The sequence below is a fragment of the Carassius gibelio genome, chromosome A16 (genome assembly GCF_023724105.1).
Source record: "Carassius gibelio isolate Cgi1373 ecotype wild population from Czech Republic chromosome A16, carGib1.2-hapl.c, whole genome shotgun sequence".
In the NCBI taxonomy this organism is placed as follows: Eukaryota; Metazoa; Chordata; class Actinopteri; order Cypriniformes; family Cyprinidae; genus Carassius; species Carassius gibelio.
In genome coordinates this window covers 10,081,127-10,101,444 of record NC_068386.1, presented here as the reverse complement: position 1 = coordinate 10,101,444, position 20,318 = coordinate 10,081,127, and the positions used below count along the sequence as shown (strand labels likewise).

General features: G+C 40.9%; 1 protein-coding gene across 1 annotated transcript; it reads right to left on the bottom strand.

Annotated features, from left to right (window-relative positions):
* Positions 1–1,115: 1,115 nt before the first annotated feature.
* Positions 1,116–15,854, bottom strand: mms22l (MMS22-like, DNA repair protein). Its single transcript, XM_052617673.1, is given in 25 exon segments — positions 1,116–1,287; positions 1,289–1,351; positions 2,609–2,823; positions 2,955–3,124; positions 3,259–3,357; positions 3,360–3,414; positions 3,510–3,649; positions 5,884–6,014; positions 6,093–6,267; positions 6,493–6,652; positions 6,655–6,700; positions 11,024–11,533; positions 12,630–12,769; positions 13,544–13,663; positions 13,754–13,901; positions 13,933–14,045; positions 14,129–14,259; positions 14,352–14,417; positions 14,420–14,444; positions 14,894–15,021; positions 15,024–15,067; positions 15,141–15,228; positions 15,325–15,377; positions 15,470–15,595; positions 15,679–15,854. Coding segments are annotated over 25 exon segments (3,294 nt in total).
* Between the last annotated feature and the right edge of the window lie 4,464 nt (positions 15,855–20,318).

The window sequence follows — 20,318 nt, the reverse complement described above, 5'->3', positions numbered from 1 at the left end:
GGGAGCTGAGATGGAAATGGAAGAATGATTTGGATAGAGGAGAGTGGGTGGGGGGAAGAAGTGTAGGGGGAAGTGATGAGAGGCTCTGGGCAATTTGTGCCAAAAATTGTATGAAAATTGCAAACGGTATGAATAGTTAAAGGAAAGGTTCGGTGTGGAGTGATTGAGGGAGCCATGTGTGTCATATCTGTGGTTTCATGACTGATTTTGATTGCTTGTCTGTGCAGTTGTCATAAAAGTGCTGATAGCAATAGACCATATGACAACTTATTGTAACCAGTAGACAACTTATTAATCGCTATCTCGTGTTTTAAATATGAAACTAAAACCGCCAGTAGGTGGCGTCAAGTCACTACTGTGAGTCATGAATCATCTAATTCGTTCAAAAGGACAGATTAATTTCATTCAGGAACCTTCAAGTGACCGACTGGATCGTTTAAAGGTCCCCTTTTTCGTGATCCCATGTTTTAAACTTTAGTTAGTGTGTAATGTTGTTGTTGGAGTATAAATAATATCTGTAAAATTCTAAAGCTCAAAGTTCAATGCCAAGCGAGATATTTTATTTGACAGAATTTGCCTACAAAAAACTACCTGTTTGGACCATAGCCCTCTAGTTCCTGCAGTAATGACGTCACTAAAACATTTTTTTGACTAACCTCCACCCACATGAATTCACAAAAAGTGGGGCGTGGTCTTGTTGGGCTCTGAAGGAGATGTCGTTGAAACGCTGTTATTTTCATCTCTGAGTCAAATCATCTTTGTTTGGGCTTCCCAGGGATGCTGTACTTGGAGATTAATGGTTACAATTTATGTTTAACTCGGTTCCCGAAAATTATAATCCACATGTAAAACTATGTGCAGCATTTTTTTGCGGAGGACAGCTTGCTGAGGACAAATTCCTCAATCTCAATCAGTTTAATGCCGGATTCGCAAAAAGATTATTCTTGAAAGATGGAGCTAAGATAGAGATAAGAGCTGGAGATAATTTGCTCAACCAATTTGTTCATGAATTAAATACCCTACCACTAGTTTGTCCGAAGACGCCTTAACAGACAATGTGTTTAAAATGTAAGTTAAGTCATTTATTGTAACTTGTTTAACATTACATAACTGTTTTATAGTATCAATATTACATTTACCACAGTGCCGAAATTCGGGATTCTTGTTCGTCTGATATTGCTTAACTTTGTGTGTCCTTGTCTACCTTGTGGTTCGTTGACCAGCATCAGACAGCGCAGCAACAAAGGAAGAGGAATCGTGTGTAAGGCAGGATCTCGATCACAGTTCACAGGAGAGAACAGCAGCGAGTCGAGGGGGAGGAGCGAGACCTTTAAACTGGAGGAAGTTGTCTCTGCGGAAACATTATTATTCCTGAAATGTTGGTCATTTCCTTCTACACATGACTATGTAAGAATCTACACTCACCTAAAGGATTATTAGGAACACCTGTTCAATTTCTCATTAATGCAATTATCTAATCAACCGATCACATGACAGTTGCTTCAATGCATTTAGGGCTGTGGTCCTGGTCAAGACAATCTCCTGAACTCCAAACTGAATGTCAGAATGGGAAAGAAAGGTGATTTAAGTAATTCTGAGTGTGGCATGGTTGTTAGTGCCAGACGGGCTGGTCTCAGTATTTCACAATCTGATCAGTTACTGGGATTTTCACGCACAACCATTTCTAGGGTTTACAAAGAATGGTGTGAAAAGGGAAAACATCCAGAATGCGGCAGTCCTGGGTTGAAAATGCCTTGTTGATGCTAGAGGTCAGAGGAGAATGGGCCGACTGATTCAAGCTGATAGAAGAGCAACATTGACTGAAATAATCACTCGTTACAACTGAGGTATGCAGCAAAGCATTTGTGAAGCCACAACACGCACAAGGCGGATGGGCTACAACAGCAGAAGACCCCACCGAAAATAGCATGAGCTCACCAAAATTGGACAGTTGAAGACCGGAAAAATGTTGCCTGGTCTGATGAGTCTCAATTTCTGTTGAGACATTCTGATGGTAGAGTCAGAATTTGGCGTAAACAGAATGAGAACATGGATCCATCATGCCTTGTTGCCACTGTGCAGGCTGGTGGTAGTGGTGCAATGGTGGGGGATGTATTGTTGGCACACTTTAGGCCCCTTAGTGCCAATTGGGCATCGTTTAAATGCCAGGGCCTACCTGAGCATTGTTTCTGACCATGTCCATCCCTTTATGACCACCATGTACCCATCCTCTGATGACTACTTCCAGCCGGATAATGCACCATGTCACAAAGCTCGAATCATTTCAAATCGGTTTCTTGAACATGACAATGAGTTCACTGTACTAAAACGGCCCACAGTCACCAGATTTCAACCCAATAGAGCATCTTTGGGATGTGGTGGAACGGGAGCTTCGTGCCCTGGATGTGCATCCCACAAAAAATTTCCTTCAACTGCAAGATGCTATCCTATCAATATGGGCCAACATTTCTAAAGAATGCTTTCAGCACCTTGTTGAATCAATGCCACATAGAATTAAGGCAGTTCTGAAGGTGAAAGGGGGTCAAACACAGTATTAGTATGGTGTTCCTAATAATCCTTTAGGTGAGTGTATATATGTAACTAGTACCTCAGCACATGTAGAATGCTCCTCCTGAGTTTCTCCCCTTGTGGGGTGGGTGTTGATTCACAGGCTGCCAGCAGGACAGGATGATTGACCACTACTCCAGTAGAGGGTGTGGCTGGGAGAAATCGGCTCAGGTACTGGGAAATGACACTGTGCAGCTGCTGCTTCAGGTACGCCCCCTGAGATTGAGACACACTCACACTTGCCACTGACAAACCCTGATGACACCAAGACAATCTTAGTTATGACAAAAACGGGGAACAAAATCAACAGTGACCTCAGGATATAGGGAAAGATGTTCCCAATAGTCTGAATATAGTGTGTGTATTGGATTTGGAGGCATGTTAACCTGCAGAAATAATGGCAGGCTTTATTTGAGGGCTGAGAGCATTTGAGTGTGCGTGCTACTGTCCAGCTGGAGGAGAGCGTGGGGCAATAAGAGCACATCTACAATGCGGAAGAGCAGTTGCTGCGCTTTGGTGGTGGCCAACAGGTAGCTCCAGTGCTTGACCAAGCAGCCTAAAAAATATATATATACAAAACATCCATATGTATATAGTCACATGAAGACCTGGTCGCAACCCATTTTACTTTTGTATTTAGATTAATTTTCAAGGGAAATATTACTCTGTACTCTGTCAAAAAGCGCTGACCTACAGTCCAGTATACTAGCTGTAGACCCTCCCGGCTCTTGTTTAGCAGGTAAGGCTTGATGTATTTGAGGATGTCTCCTACATACTCTAGTGCTCGGGCACCACTGAAGAACACTCCGAGAAGAGCTTGAGCTCACAGTATGATCGACTCACAGCCTAGTAATCCACAAACACACAGTGTTGGAAATACATTACTGTTAGAGTACTATGTTTCCCTTATACATCAGAGCTTCTGGTTTGTGTGTGTGTACCCTGATGAACACAGCCATTGCAGGTTTGGGATCTTTGGCAGCAACAGGATGTAGTCCTGCTCTCTGCAGCACAGACTCCACTTTTGGAAGTCGGAGGACCTGCCTGGTTAACTCGGCCAACTGTTCATCCAGATTTCTGCCTCTGCACATGATACCACACCTGCTTGCTCTGACACACCATAAATAATTTTAATAATACCCAAACCATTTTAATAACACCAATTCACCATCACTTGAACAAACTGGGGTTGAAGGAATAATTCATACAAAAAAAAAATTCATAATTTAGTCATAGCTCACTTACGCACATGTCATTCCAAACCTGTATGGCTTTCTTTTTTCTGTAAATAGTGATAATTGAAACTTAACTGAATATCACGTTTGGTGAATTTGATCGCAATACATTGTGTGGGTAGTTGTGGCCTTTTGGTTAAAGAGTCATACTTGTAACCCAAAGGTCGCAGTTTTGAATCTCAGGTCTGGCAGGGATTGTAGGTGGGGGTAATGAATGACCAGTGCCCTCTTCCCCCCTTAAAGGTCCCGTTTTACGCGCTTTTTTGTAGCTTTGATTGTGTTTACAATGTGCAATATAACATGTGTTCATGTTTCGCGTGTAAAAAAACACAGTATTTTTCACACAATTCACCTATCTGTATACCACTGTTTTCACTGTCATAAAAAGGGGCTGATGACTTCCTTGTTCTATGAAGCCTCTCCTTCAGAAATACGTAACGAGTTCTGATTGGGCCAGTGGTACCTGTGCTGTGATTCGACAGCAGCTGAGAGCAGGCTGCCCTCCTAGTAACGTGATTGGGCTAGAACGCACATGCTGGAGATGTATTTATAGTCACAGGAGCATTTTTACTGACGAGATGCGCATGAAAACCGCATTTGTTTTTTTTGCACAGCCCTAACATCTAGTTAACAAAGCTAAACAGCGTTGCCCTTTGTGTAATAAGTTACAGAAACTGTTAAACGCACCAACTTAAATAATAAAATACACTTACCAGTTGTGGTCCATAAACAACGCCTTCTCCAGACAAAGAGGGAACTGCTCCATCTTTCAAGAATAATCTTTGTGCGAATCCGGCAATAAACTGATCGAGATTGAGAAAGTTGTCCTCAGCAAGCTGTCCTCAGCAAAATATGCTGCACATAGTTTTACATGTGCATTATAATGTTCGGGAACCGAGTTAAACATAAATTGTAACCATTAATCTCAAAGTACAGCGTTCCTGGGAAGCCCAAACAAAGGTGATTGGACTCAGAGATGAAAATAACAGCTTTTCAACGACATGACGACAAAAACAAACGGCTCTTCCTTCTTCTCCGTTGGAGCGCAACAAGGCCACGCCCCCCTGTTTGTGAATTCATGTGGGCGGAGGTTAGTCAAAAAAACTGTTTTAGTGACGTCATTCCTGCAGGAACTAGAGGGCTGTTGTCCAAACGGGTCGTTTTTTGTAGGCAAATTCTGTTAAATCAAATATCTCGCTTGGCATTGAACTTTGAGCTTTAGCATTTTACAGATATTATTTATATTCTAACAACAACATTACACACTAACTAAAGTTTAAAACATGGAATCACGAAGAAGGGGACCTTTAATATTTAGCTAATTCCACAACTAAGGTGAGACCTTTGAGCAAGGCAATGAACCCCCAACTGCTCCCCGGGTGTGTGTTCACAGAGTGTGTGTGTGTGTGTGTTTGTTCATTTCTCGCTGCTGTTTGTGCACTTAGATGGGTGAAATGCAGAGCATAAATTATGGGTTAAGTATGGGTGACCATACTTGGCCACACATCATGTCCTTTCCTTTCCTCATATATAGCCCTTAATAAAGTGCCTTAAAATAGTAGTTAAAGAAATAAAGCAGTTTTAACAGTAAAATAGTGCATCACAGAGCACTTTCCAATAGGTGGGAGAAATGCACCCTTTTACACTGGTTTGCCAAAAGTCATAAAATGCAGTATGGTTAAATAAGTCGCGCCTTCTGGATAAAAGGCAATCGACAATTAGTAAAATCATTGCATCACTGTAGCTGCAGTTAGATGCTCTAGTTCTCATTGAAATAGTTGCGCTTGGGACTGCAATAGTCCTGCATGCCCAAAATAGCTGCCTGTAAGAACCACAAATATGGCCGAATAGTGAACTGAATTTCCTTGAAAGGGACTGAAGTGTAAAGTCCAGGATAGTGACAATATTCCTGTTAAATTCTTAATACATTAGGTTGTCTTTACAAAAACCATAACCATCCATTCAGTTTTAGAACTACATGAGGTTAAGTGAACGATGAAATAATTTTCATTTTTAGGTGAATTTATACATTTAACCACTTGTCATACCATGCCGTTATGGCTTGATGAGATCTTTGTACCTGCTCTTGAATCTGGAGTATCTTGGCTTTTATGGAGTTACTGTTGTAGAACACATCAGATCCAGGCACGTACACACAAAGCCTGGGCCAAACCTGAGCCTGGCCCAGAGCTGACCCAACTGACCAGCTCTCTATGAGAGACAAGAATTATTGAGCTCACAGTCCAGCTATGCACCAGAAGAAAGTGTAAATGGAGAAAAAACACTCACCCATTTTGTAGCAGGTGATTTAGATAGTGGGTTACCAGCAGGGGGTGGAGCATCTTGTCCCAGCCGAAGCTCTGCATAATGGACTGGATGGGGTGGGCCTGTAATCCTAATGGCATAAAATACTATTAGATGTTACACATTCATTCCCACATTTCTACCCTTAAAAATAGCTACACTTATAGAACAAGAAATTGAGACCGGGTCATAATATTTCTCAAAATCAATCAAAACCCCCTCCCCGAAACACACCGAGTTGTCCTGGATGTGAGCATCAGAATGAATGCACATTCATACAGTTCCTTTAATTTCAGCTCTTTTAGAGCAGAGCCCACAGAGAAAAGGAAGCTATGCAAAGAGAGCCCCTGAGAGAACAAGAGTTCATTTTCTCAGTTTCCCTGACCTGCTGTGGCGTCCGCGAGCTGTGGCGGGGGGGTCTGGGAAAGCCTCATGCTGCACAGGAAGGGGAAGAAGTGGGACCAGAGTGCTGCTGCCACCGCTTGGTGGCGCTCTTTAGCCACGCTGTGGAGAGGAACCCAACTGGTACACACGCCATTCTTCATGTAGAGACTATAGAGTGAGACGGCTGGCCACAGCGCTGGTGAACTCTCCTAAAGAGAGAAACAGAATAATACCAAGCACATGACTCTTGTTTTTTTTTCTTTCAGACTACAAGTGTGAAAATCTTTAAAATAATTGTCTCTAGGGCTGCACAATAAATTGCATGTGATATTTAATGCACATCTTCTCAGTGAAGCGGGTCCTGTAATCAGCGGTAAATCTCCATCACCTGTGTGCTTTCACATGGAGCAACATTTACTACACAAAGTCGCTGTTCACTGACAAGGTATACAAAACGTGCAAAATATGATCATGGTTTTGCGCTCGCCAGTGAACAACGACTCTGTGTAATTAATGCTGCCCCATGTGATAGCATGCACGTGATGGAGATTTACCGCTCTTTACAGAAACGGCTTTACAGACTATATGCACATTAAGTATCGCACTCTTCCTGAATTCAGTCATCCTCACAAAAGTTCTTGTGTCATTCCCCCATCTCATCTTTCCAGATTCATCCATACCGTTTCAATCTTCCTTACTCTTTACAACCTTCTTAAAAGGAACTCTTCTGTAGTTACATCATGTATCAAGACTGACGGAAAATGAAAAGTTGTTCTTTTCAGTGCAGATACTAATAATACTAGCTAGTTTGTGTAGTTGCTGCAATAGCAGAGTTGCTGGGGACTATTTTCAGGCACTGTGTAATATCACTGAATCACTCCGTTGTTCTTAGTACAAGTTGTAACTACAGGAGAAGAGTCAAGTTTTAAATAGGAAAAATATAGAAACTCTTTTGTCATTTTTACGCGTGATGCTAACAGTCTAATCAGATTCATTGATATATGTTAAGCTAAGCTAAAAGTGCTACTGCCAGACACGGAGATCGGCTGAATGGATTTGAAAATGGTGAAAACTCAACTGCTTAACTCTAGGGGAGTTAGAAAATGAGACTATTTAAAAAAAAAAGTGGAGTGTTCCTTTAAATATGACTGCTGACTTTCTCATTGTCTGTATTATCTCCAGCCCCCTCTACCCATTTTTTTGCTTTGAATTCTCCACATCTCTCTGGACAGAGGGATTAGACGGAGTGTGCTGGTGTGGGGCAAGTGGTTCCTCCGTGGCCTGGCGGTAGCTGTGAGGCTAGGTCTGAATGGGAGGCTGAGAGCACGAGTCTGGCTCTTCAGTGGTTGGCATAAGCTCAGATAAGCAGCTGAAGGGGCTGTAATCTCATTTAGACTGGAGATGATCCTCCTGTCCTGTCATTCTCAGCGATGAAAGTGAGAGCGCCGGGGCAAGCGTCACGTGTGCAGGCACATACACACCTTCGCGCCTTCCAGCAAGGTTGCATCTAATCCACGAAGAGCTGAGACAATCGATTAGAAAGTGAATTCATTAGCTTCGTTACCATGGCAGAATGGGCCTTTCACACCCATCAACCCTCATTGTACAAGACATCGTCAGAGACCCCACTTAATCCCCTCACTGCAGCGTTTTACACGCACACACCCCGATTAATCTCTCCCCGGACTGCAGCACAGATTTCGAACACACACCTCTGGAACATACAAGATCACGCCAGGCACCCTCGTGTAAACTGCCGCACAGAATCACACACTCAGATAAGCACCATGAGCATGCCATCTGACATCTCAGTATCGCTCAACACACACCCCGTTGATGGAGGAGCACGTCCTTCACTGTGACATTAGGCAATGCTGCTTATTTCTGACCATGCATGTGTTGTGGTATCAGCTAATATGCCTTTCAAAATAGTTAGTAGGCATACTGGAGTGGGGACAGACTCAATGAAAACCAAATCAAAGTTTTGTGGCTTTAAGTCTGTGTTCATAAGCTCTGAGGCTAATCTATATGCTAGTGTGCTCATAAAAACAGAAGAAAACATTTTGCTTTCCATTTCAATAGTAAATGTCAACACAAGGTTTTTCAAACCAATTCACGGAGTCTGGAAGGTTTTAGGCTATCAACGTCAACGTTTGAAGGGTAAACGGAGTAGTGAAGAGTTATTGAATGAAATTCCCATCAGTAAGGCTGTAGGCTCTGTTTGCTCTAGGGAACATTTCTGGACAATTAATGTAATGCAAGCATGATAAATATTAATTAATAGCAAAATGAATCCTAGCTTAGTTTCCAACTCAGCATTCAAAGACCTCTTGAAATCAAAATTCAACTTTTATATTAGCTATATGCTAATTCAGGAGTTTTCCAACTTTTTTATGGGGAATATTATAATTTAAAATAGTCAAATTATTTAATTATATTTTACAAAGCTGAATTTTCAGCAGCCATTGCTCCAGTCTTTATTGGCATGAGATCCTTCAGAAATTATAAATGCCTTTACGCTTACTTTTTAATAATTTCATGCACAATTGCTGAATAGAATTTATTTTTTGCTTTTGAATGACGTGTGTAAATGAATGTGTGTAAATAGGTGTTGGTTGTGTTAATGTATGTATATTAAAACATTTATTTTTTGTTAAAAAATAATAAATGTATATTAAAAACAACATACCGTTTACTAGAACTAAAAACTAAAAAAAACTAAAACTAGGTAATTGTCCTTTAGGTTATCTTTGTACAAAAACAGAAGAAATTATTTAAATATGAAATGGAAAATATTATTAATTTACAATGATAATTAACAATTCTAATGTATTTGTACAGCACTTTTTCCAATAAATTTAGGTCCAAAGCAATATATTTAAAAAGGTTTTCCTCTAAAAGATTTACTCCTAAATATTGATAAAAAGTTTTTTTAAATGTCATTCTCTTTATAGAAAACAGATCAAAAACACTGATTACTCCTGTTGCACCACACCGATTTTTATCCAAAGAAAAGCTCACAAGAATTGACCACCTACAACCTGCAACTCACTAACAACAGAAAATCATAGCTCATAGTGGTGAGGTAATGTAACCGTTAGTTCTTTAAATAGTCTAGAGTTGAATCACTGAATGTGTTTAGCTCATTAATAAACCTTAGATTAAATTCACAACGATTCTTGCATTCTTTCAAAGCATTTTTTTCCTAACACTTTAAGTGAGTAAAAAAGTTTTTGTACTTAAAGGAGTTTGACAAATAGCCCCTGCTGTGTTGAACAGAAACATAGAAACAGAGATAATGCTCGCCACCTCTCTTCTTATCCTCGGAGTCACCATGCTCTCCATTCTCCCGAGGGGAGATGATGTGCATGGCGAAAGCACAGTGGGAAGGAACCAGATTAATCGATTGGCGAGAACTCGATTATTCACTTGGCAAAGACGCCACAGTGCTGCATGGGTCAACATTGTGATCTCACTGCCCACACACACACAGAGGATCGTGGCAGAGAATGCAATGAGGAGAATTAGAGCGTGACTAGAGCCTGGCCTGTGCTATCTGCGTGAATCATCCGTCAGTTACAGTCTGCCTTACGTCGCCCCGTAGCCGCATGCTGGCTAATTCACATAAGCCTTGCACATACAGTCTCCAACCTATCAGCCATAATGAAGCCAGAGTTCAATTTACTGGACCACATAATAACGCATTAATTGTGTCAGTGAAAACGCATTAATTCAAGCGGTACAACAGAACCACGATGAAATTAAGAGTAATTTGTAAGGACACGTTGAAGAACGCCCCCGTCTCTTTAAACTGGGTCAGGGGGGTCAGGGGGATCTTGGTGCCAACATGAGCCTGTTCAGAAAAAAACTTGCTCGCCTAACTTTTATCACCCATTAATGTGCAAATGAGTGGCCCCCCACCCACAGATCCTGCTTGGGCATTGTGAGAATTAGTAGTGTTAAAGTGATTCAGAGTTATATGGGAAAAATGAGAGGAGTGGACACTTTAAGCAGTGAATTCTTTACCTTGGAGGTCTGTGTGTGTGTGTGTGTGTGTGTGTGTGTGTGCTTTCAAACTCGGACACCTTACTCGATCGCACCCTAGCCACCTCTGACTATGTTAGCCGTGTAAGGCACACCGATGTCCCTGCCATGAACTCGTCCCTCCCTTCAGCTCAGTCCACAATCAGCTGTCTCCAGCCAGGACTAGACCCATGGGCCGAAACTCAACACAGCTCTCTTCCAGCACCTGTACGGGCTGATCCGGGTGTTGCGGGCCCCTGGAGATGCACAGGGAACCTTACAGGGGCTCTGTGCACAACGGATAAGCTTATCTTCCCACTACGTTATAACTACTGCACAATAAAGCCATTGTCAACATACAAGGGATGCAGGGGAGAGATTTGAACTGCGCAGGGGCCAGGGTGCCATATATACGCTTCTGGGATCACTGGGGGGGGGGTGGATGCCCTGTGCGCATAAGGAACCAACACATCTTAACGTCTAAAATTAAAGCATGTGTGTACTCTCACCGTAATTGGGCCAGCACCGTCTGCATGAAGCCCAAAGCAGAGCTGAGCTCGGACTGGCGGCAGGCGGGCAGCAGCAGTCCAAAGCCCTCATTCAGAAGCCTCTCCTCTGACAGCATAAGATTAGGACTAGTCCCAAACACCTCGCTCACTCCCTCCAGGTACGAGCTAAGTGGCGCCCACAGAGCTAGCTTGCGTGAAGGCTCAGTGGTCTTCAGGTAGAACTCGCGGGCTGCTTGGCTGAAGTAGGTGGCCAACTGCTCCGCCAACACGCCTGCATCTAGTCCCTTCTCCAAATACAGCAGCACAAGAGCCAGCTGGCCCCTCCACAGCAGCACGAGGAGGGCCAGGGGCGTGGAGTCAGCGGGCAGCACAGTGAGCAAGTCGCATGCTTGGCTTGCAACGTCCTCCAGCTCTGCACACTGCGCCAGGACCAGGAAAAGCAGCAGGAAGTGCAGCAGGCCCGTGTCAGAGACCTCCGTCATCCTCCTCTGGTAGAACTTTGAGTAGAGTCTGGACATAATGTTGAATAAACAATGTTGATAAGATTTTCTAAACAATCAATCAATATTGGAATCTATCTGATCATGTTCTTATTTCCTACAGTTTAATTAATGAAAAACAGATTATCTAAAGCAGTGTTTCTCAACCGGTGGTATGTGTACCCCTAGTGCTCCATCACGTAATTTCAGGGAGTCCATTGAATCATTACAAAAAATACATTTTTTGATTATCATAAACTGATGTTATTTTATTATATATTGAGACGAGTAGTTGGCGATACTCAGGCCTAATGTACAATCAACATCTACAATACACAAAATTTTCCTCATTGTCTCAAGACTGATCAATATTTAATTAATTCCGATGATTTCCCACCACAAAAATGCAGCCATACACTAAAAAAAGCCTGTTGGGGTCCATCAGGATCACACATTTCAACCAAAGTACTCAACTCATCGCTAACCTCCTCCAGACGTTCAGTCTTCCTGGAAAGCTATGCCTGTGAGCAGCATGTGCACGTTTGCCTATGTGTGTGTATGTGTGTGTGTGTGTGTGTGTGTAAGAGAGTGTTGTTTGATCCTCCGGGCACCACGGTGAAATGCCTTTAAAAGACCATGTTAAATGTCAGAAACACTCAGGCACACAGTGGTAGCTGCACTGTCGTGTGCGGCTCAATTTGCTGCAGCACAGAAGGAGAAATCAATATTGACCCCCTCCGCTCCCCCTTCTTTCTACTGTTGACTGTTTGGCCCGAACAGAACCCTGCAGGTTCCATAACAAACACACTGCACTACAAGCAGGCCTTTGAGCATCCGTTTAATGTTTGGACAAAAACACATCACGCAAAGCTGCGGGGAGTCGCGCCACATCGCCGCTACAGATAGAAGCGATGCACAGAAGTGTGGCGCAAGCTTTTAGAGGCTGACCCGAGAACGAGCCAAAGACGAACGGAAGGCTGTCGAGATTTCGTTTGCATTTTTTGCCTGTCTGTGTGGTTTTGTTTGTTTATCATGGACAGCTTTTTTTGCGCCTGCCACGAGCAGATGCTGCTCATTCCCAGAGTATGAGCTTGAATGCACACTCCCTGCCGATCTCATTAATGCACCGTGTGCCGTGCCTCCCACCGAGCGCGCTCCAAGCCCGAGTGCCATCAGCGAAGCCCAAACCTCCCTGTGTGTGTGCTTTTGGTGTGTAGGGGAGGAGGAGGTGGTCCTGGCGCCACGGCATTGCTGGAAGCCCAAATGCCTGCGTTAAGGTGAATTAACCACTATGCTCGTTAGCTAATTAGCCTTCATGATTGCTGCACGGCTGAGCAAGGTCCAGACAGAAAAATTCATTATCCAGATCCTGTCCGTTTCAGCCTCTCACCGAAGCTCCACCAGGCAAACCGGATTGGTGACAGATCTGAAATCACTAAGTAGGGGTGACTTTGCAAATAAGTGCGAGTTCCAAGACGTATTCTCACCTGCCCTGCCCTCTACATCAAATGTTTTATACATACTCTTCAAGTCTATTATTTTGAAACCCTGCATAAAAATCTGATTCAGCATGGATCTAGTCATTATGAAACTACATCTGGTATTGTAGCGGTCATTTAAACTTTTTCAAATCAAATTACATTAGCACAAGAGTTTGTGTGAATTGAAATGATTAAAATATTATAATATTAATATTAAATTAAAATGCGAGTGTGATCTTGCAGTAATGAGCTGATATTTGGACACCACATTAATATAAACATAAAATGTAGTATAATTAATTTATTAAAATGATCAGATTTACATGGGGGGGGGGGGGATGTGGACTTCTGGGTTCTGCGGTATGTCATGACTCCAGTTACAGAAAAAATATTTGAATGTTGCAATAATGAGCCGATATGGACACCCCAAGTTAGAATTTAAATATTTTATTTTAATTCTTAAAACATTATTGTTTCCAGATTTAAATGGGGGAAAAACTCTGACCAATAGCCATTACATCATGGCTCCAATAACGGACATATTTGCATTAATGACTTACTAAATTTTTGCTGTAATACTCCCAGAGCATTGTGACAGCACTGACATTTGGGCCCCACATCAGGCTCATGCTGAGGCAGCAGTGGACAACCATCCGTATCTGCTCTTCCTGTGCAGCTTTCTGAAAATGAATCATAATAGAATTTACTTTCAGAGTACATAATGTGTACAGTGTAAAATGGTATCTAATGTGCAATATTATTTTAATCACCTTTGGATCACAGCTAGACTTAAGCAGCCCCATAACAAAGCTCCAATTATCCTCAAGTTGTTTCTGAAACAGGAACAAACTTACCAATGTAATATTCATTATTAAAATTAATAACATTATACGAAATGTTATATACATACGAAACAACCATCTATGCGGAGACTGTGCATGTGCTAACCTGAGTGTGTATTGTTTTGCTCCTTTGCTCCACTAAATGCATGAGTAGAATCCATAATTCCTTTGTGCAGAGGCAGTGATCATGATGGCTGTTCAGAGTCTCTGTTGGTCTCACCTAGAGAGAGAGAGAGAGAGAAAATTAAAGATTGTTCTACCTTCTAACCTTTACACCACAATGTTTGTTAAAAACACACACACCTTATTATATTTGTTCATGGCCAGGCCAATGAGATCACAGAGCAGGTTGTTGACCTGGTCCTCAAACAGACTGATGTTGGTGAGCGTCTCGCCTGTCAAATTCACGAACTGGTGCGCGTAAACTACCTGACCTTTCAAAATCACCAGAAACCAACACTCATTAGTATGACAGTGACAGATTTAAGACCACACATGCAACCTAGAGACAGCTATTGGAACTTACCCATCATCCTTTGCTCCAACAGGTGCAGGATCTCCAGAATGGACCAGTGGATGTCCAGATGCAATACAGTAATTGGCAAGATAGAGGAAAGAGCTGTAAAGGGGGTGACACGGTACACTGTTTTTTTGTAGTCTTTCTTTCATAACTTGGGTGAGTAATATAATGAAATGTGTAGTTCAACCAAAAATGAAAATTCTGTCTTCGTTTACTCACTGTCAAGCTGTTCCAAACCTGTACAAGTTTCTTGCTTCTGTTTAATGTCAAAGGAAATGTTGAAAAAGGTATAACAAACAGTGGCTAGCCAACAATGACCACTATGGAAGTCAGAGGGGTACCAGAACCTGTTTGGTCACCCACCTTCATCAAAATGTTTTCTAATGTATTCATAAGAAAAAAAACATCATAAAGGTTTGGAACAACTAGAGGATGAGTATATGATGACAGAATTTTAATTTTACATAACTACATATTGAGGAATATCATCAAAAGGCTAAAAGATATCATTTAACTTATGACAATGGCAGACAGGTGTTCTGTGGTACCTTTCCCTGATGTTGAATTGTAAGAGCACTCTGGACATAAGCTGACAGATTTTTGATTCGTCCAATAAGCAGTGTGATACTGAAGAGCTCCTCCACCAAGACTGATGGCACTTGAGCCTCTGCGTCTAGGGGTGAACAGGACCTTCATCTATGGATTGTGTGGGCTCCAAAAATCTGGAGAGCAAAACACAGTGTGAAATATATTTCTGATATGACTTTGCTACTTCCTAGCCACTGCAGTATGCACCTGTAAATGAAGACCTTGATATAGCTGAGGAACAGCACACACTGCTGTCTCAGTTCCTCTGCCTCATGATGAAGACTGCTCGCTTGACCTGAAAACTTCAAAATATAGTTTTTCATATTTCCGCTGCAAAAATACTGTCAGACTGCAACAACTCTTCCGAAAATGACTGGCTCCAGATGCTTACCAAAATCACGCGAGCTGGACTGCACCAACATCTCCAGTTTTAACACCTTTTGTCTGAAAGGAAAGACAGATTGTCAAATTAGCAGACTTCCTGTTTCAGCAGACAACATGGCAATCGTCCAGAGCCAACACACCTGCACTCGTACCTGAACAAGCCAAACAGAAGTTTGGTAGATTCTACCAGCGCTGTTTCTGTCAGCCATGGGAAGTCAAAAATATCAACTGTGTCTCCCTCAAAATCTACAGGAGCTGGATCGAGCTTTAACAGCAACCTAAACATAAAGGAAAGAGGACATACGCTTAACACATAGGTTGAGACAGAGTATATCATCATTATAACACCAGGACTTTGTACCTCTTCAGGGCTCCTCTAATGATGTAGCCATTTGATGACAGTCGTCCTGTCTCTTCTCTACCTGGTTCATAAGCACAGGTGAAGCAGGGAGGCTGACTGGGAGCAGATTCACCATAATGATCCAGAGCAGATGGGGATACAGGCACTGTGAGGGACTGCAAGAACTCGCCCTCCATGTCAACAGGACGGAACAGACCACTGGGAAGAGTTTTGAAAGAGAAAATTATTCAACTCTTTTCAACAAATACACCTTTAACCACGAATTAATCGACATTATGTTCTTAAACAATCGTTTAATAAAAAAAAAAATCGTACACCAGGGAAAAACATTGACTGAAAAAAACAAAAACAAAAACAAACATTGACTGTAAGGAATGTCCAGCAAATATCTAAGACTGGTTTACGTTATTTTCAACAGTTAACTGTTCTCTTCAAGACCTACAGCGCTAAATTGTGAGCTATAGACCTGGACATTGTATCAGCAGAAAGAGAAACCTATAATTTATAGTTGTAAATATAATTATACAACTAATTAAGTCATTTAGGAGTTAACAACTTCTATAATATCACTTACTTCAATACTGTAAACAACTGCTGAGTCTATGAACGACCTTCTTCCCGGTGTATCAACGTGTCGGTCATCCAAACCTCTCTTTGATTGGCCAGAAGTTATAGGGGGCGTGGTCATGGCCTGTAATAATAATAATAATAATAATAATAATAATAATAATAATACCGCATTGCAAACAGTGATTGAAAACATCGTAAAGTTACTGTGTTTTTGTCATTTGTTAGTAAAGAAACCTATTTAATTGCGCGTATCATATAAAACGTCAATATATTTACATTTCATGCAAGAAAGGTGTTATTGCCTTTTAAACCACAGCTCCAGGCTGGCAGTAAGGAAATAAGAAAATGCGATTTTGAATCATGACGCATTAATAGGCTACGTATTAAGTCCATACACAACATTACTACTGTCTAAATAATAACTAGTTTATTAAGTAAAATTTTACCCAGGGTTATCCTGATTTCCATATGCAGATCTATCTCTGCTGCAGCTTTGGCCACCACCATGCATACATTTAAAAGCATCTTTTTCAGTCCCTAAAAAGCAGATATCTTGATTTGATCACCTTTTATTCGACGCTCAGGTCTTATCGGCTAGATTTATATGCGGATGTAACGGCATGTTAAAACATATATCGATTGACTTTCTTTTTTTACCTGTCAAATCTACGATGAAAGAGAACTGATGTCGTTTTGTAGCCTCTTGGGTTTGTTGCATCCACATTATGCTTGCGTCTTGCCGTAGGCTACAGCTCAGCGCGTGCACGGACAGAAGGTAAGGAAGACGTCTGTGTCGTCTAACAAGAACAGGGCACTAAAAATGGATGCCACTTGCATAATTTTTTATATTTTACTTGCGTGCATGCACAAGCAATTTTTATTTATTTTTGCAAAATATAAACTGGCTGTGGTCGAGTTCCTAGCAAGCACCCTACTAAGACAGCACTGAAAATGCTGTCCAGATTTTCAGACAGTCAAAATGTTCAAGTGAGTCCCCTTTTGTAGCCATTTTTATTGATTAGGTTTTCCTAGAGAGGCTGCCATCGTCTGTCTCAATCTGTTAGTTCTGAATAATTTACGTCCTTAATTTGTGAATTAAATAATGTTCCTGTGTAATCAGAGCATAAGGACGTGTCAGGCAATATGCTGATTAGTGTGCATGAACTCACTGCAGTTGTAATGATGAGATGAGCTATTGTCTGTATGTTGCAATATATTTGGAGCATACAGATGTAGCTATAGCCTATTTGACCTTACAGGTAACCACCCTTGTGAAAACAAGCAATAGTCTAAAAGGGCAAAAACAAAGAAAAAATGCAAATAGTCTTGAAAATCATGCCTGCTTGAATGGCATCCTATGGCTATTTAAAACAATTAATTTATGTTAAACTAGCATTTTTTCCCCTCACAAATTAGACCAATTTACTTGTTTCCCCATGTCTGTGTCCCCCAGGATACAATTGAAAAACCAATAAGGCTTAAGTATAAAACAATTACTCAACAGAATAAATCCCTGACTCAAATAGGTATATAAAAGGCATACTTTAAAAGGGACATACAGTTAAAGCTCCACAACGAGTTTAAGTAATGACTCATATTTTACTCCTTATTGGGTTCCTTCCAAAAAAAGATTCCACCATTGTACTTCAAAATGTTCCCGTCTCTTTTATCTGAAGGTGCCCCCCATGGCTTCGTCTTGATCAATTAAACTGCTGAAAGGCCCTCTCCCTCAGCCTTTTCAGTACAGTGCTTTAAAGAAATATGAAGTTATCAGTCGTCCTAAGCAATACGAGGGGGAAAAAATAAGTAGTTTGTCTATAAAAATGTCCAGGTGCTTTATCAGAGTCCCTGTAGGCCTTGAGACCCTTGTGCTGAGTGTTCGCTCTATGGAATGGATCATCTGTATTGCAGCCCCCTGTCCCCCTCCTTCCTCACTTCCTCAGGCTGAGTAGAGCAGCTTAGTGGGAATATGTTCTGGCTTTACAGAAAGATTGACTGGACTGGGCAATTTTGAGGAGCAGGAAACTCCATCCATATTGAAGTGCATGCAGAAATACTGATGTAGTACATTATTTTGAACGTGTTATCATATCTCGTCTGTTCTTACCCAAACCATACATCTGAAATATCCAAAATAGTCCATAAATGATGCCTTTTAACATTAATTTCTTTGTGATAATGTTAATGGAAAATAGACCTAAATATTTCATATTAAATGTTTGTCTGTGCTTTCTGAACTCTTTGCAAAGAATACAGTGGAACCCTGCAGATGGTGAGTGAAGGTAAAGTTAGATAAATGCATTGTTTGTATGCCAAGAGCAACTAGCGATAGCACTGTGTTTTATTGCCGAAGACATTTGCATAGAAACCTGTAGATAGAGTGTGTAGGAAGAGGTTGTGTGGGTGGTTTTTTTATTGGTTTCTGTCAGACAACCGTGACCTAAGGTGATGGACTTCAGGATTTTTCTGCTTGTGGCGGACAGGTAGTGTTTGTATGAAAGAAACTTATCATATCTTTCCAGGAAAAACTTTCAGATCAGTTTACAATGTGGAGTGCAAGATACTATAAAATTGACTGTTTAGTGATATCAGTGATGCTGTCATGGCTAAATATTTATTTAGCATATGATCAGCGTTAAAGTTGTAGTTGTCAAACTTTTATTTTTGTTATTTTTTTATTGATAAATCTGTGCATTGAAATTTTCATTTAAAAGTACTGAAAGTGAAATTATTGAAAACAATTTTACTTCAGAAATTAAAAAAGAAAGCCATTGAACTTGATTGTTTTATGTTTACAAAATTAATTTTTAAATTCTAAAAAGCAATTATATTTTCCTAATACTGAAAGTGAATTTGAAGCTTGGCATGAATATATTAGATTATTGTTTATTAGCAACTTAAATGTTTGTTCATGATGTTCATTGTTTTCTCAGTATTTAAGTAATATAATCCTTTATTACTAATTCTGCTGCATGTATATTTACTGTTTGATACTTTCAACACACCATCATGTTCCCCACCTTTGCTTAGCCTTTGTATTCATATCTGCATGTTACCAGCAAACATCACTCTTTCACCTCTTTACTTTGCTGAAACATCCTCTTTCAATGTTACTTGTGTTCCTTTGTTCCTCTGTTTATTATAAAGTGTTTTACATGAAATATGTATGAAACACAAATGGACTCTCCAGTTCATAAGCATTTTAATAAGTGAGTTTGCCCAGTGCAGATATTTATGTGGACACACAAACTCTCAATTTTCAGATCATGGTTCTGGTTTTATCACCTGTTAACTCAAGAGTGCTTTTAAGAGCAGAATGGTGAAACCTGTAGACTAAAAGATCTCAGACACTGAATTATCTCAGCATATCATGGGTCTAAATCACTTCGTTTGATTGATATGTTTTCCTCTTATCACTGTGGTCACTTTTCATAATAATCATATCAGTCTTGTTAATACAAATGCTTTATTAATTCATTCCCTTACAAGGCTTAAAAATGTAGAAATATTAAGAAAACTAATGGGAAATATACTTCAGGTCAAAACATAAGTTTTCACAGTTTCGATCACATTTCTTTTTCAAATTCGATTTTTGTTCTCTATTTTTAAAATTTCCATGGACCACTTGGTTTGTAAGATAATCCTACATCTTTACACAGTGTAAAGATGTAGTTATTCAAATTCTTTCATCATGTCTGCCCAGTTGGCTGACATTAGTCATAAATGTATTTTCAACCATTTAGCATAGACCTGTTAAAGTGTCATATTAGCATTGAGCTTAAGCATAATACATTCTAGAAAAATACAACTTCATTTCAATGGGGCAACTTGTGGGACTGTACTTTTTGTTTGGACCCAGCGGTGATGCCCCTTTCAGCCGATCAGTACGTTGCAACCAGCCATCAGTCCTTTTGAACTGTTGAAGGCTTCACTAAATGTACGTATTTAAGAAAGAGTGCTCGCAGCTCTTAACTGATATCATTGTGAATGGCAGGGTATGGACTGGAGAGGCCCGCTGCGCTGATGCTGCTGCGGCTGTCCACACACTGCTGCAGTTGCACAGTTTGGCC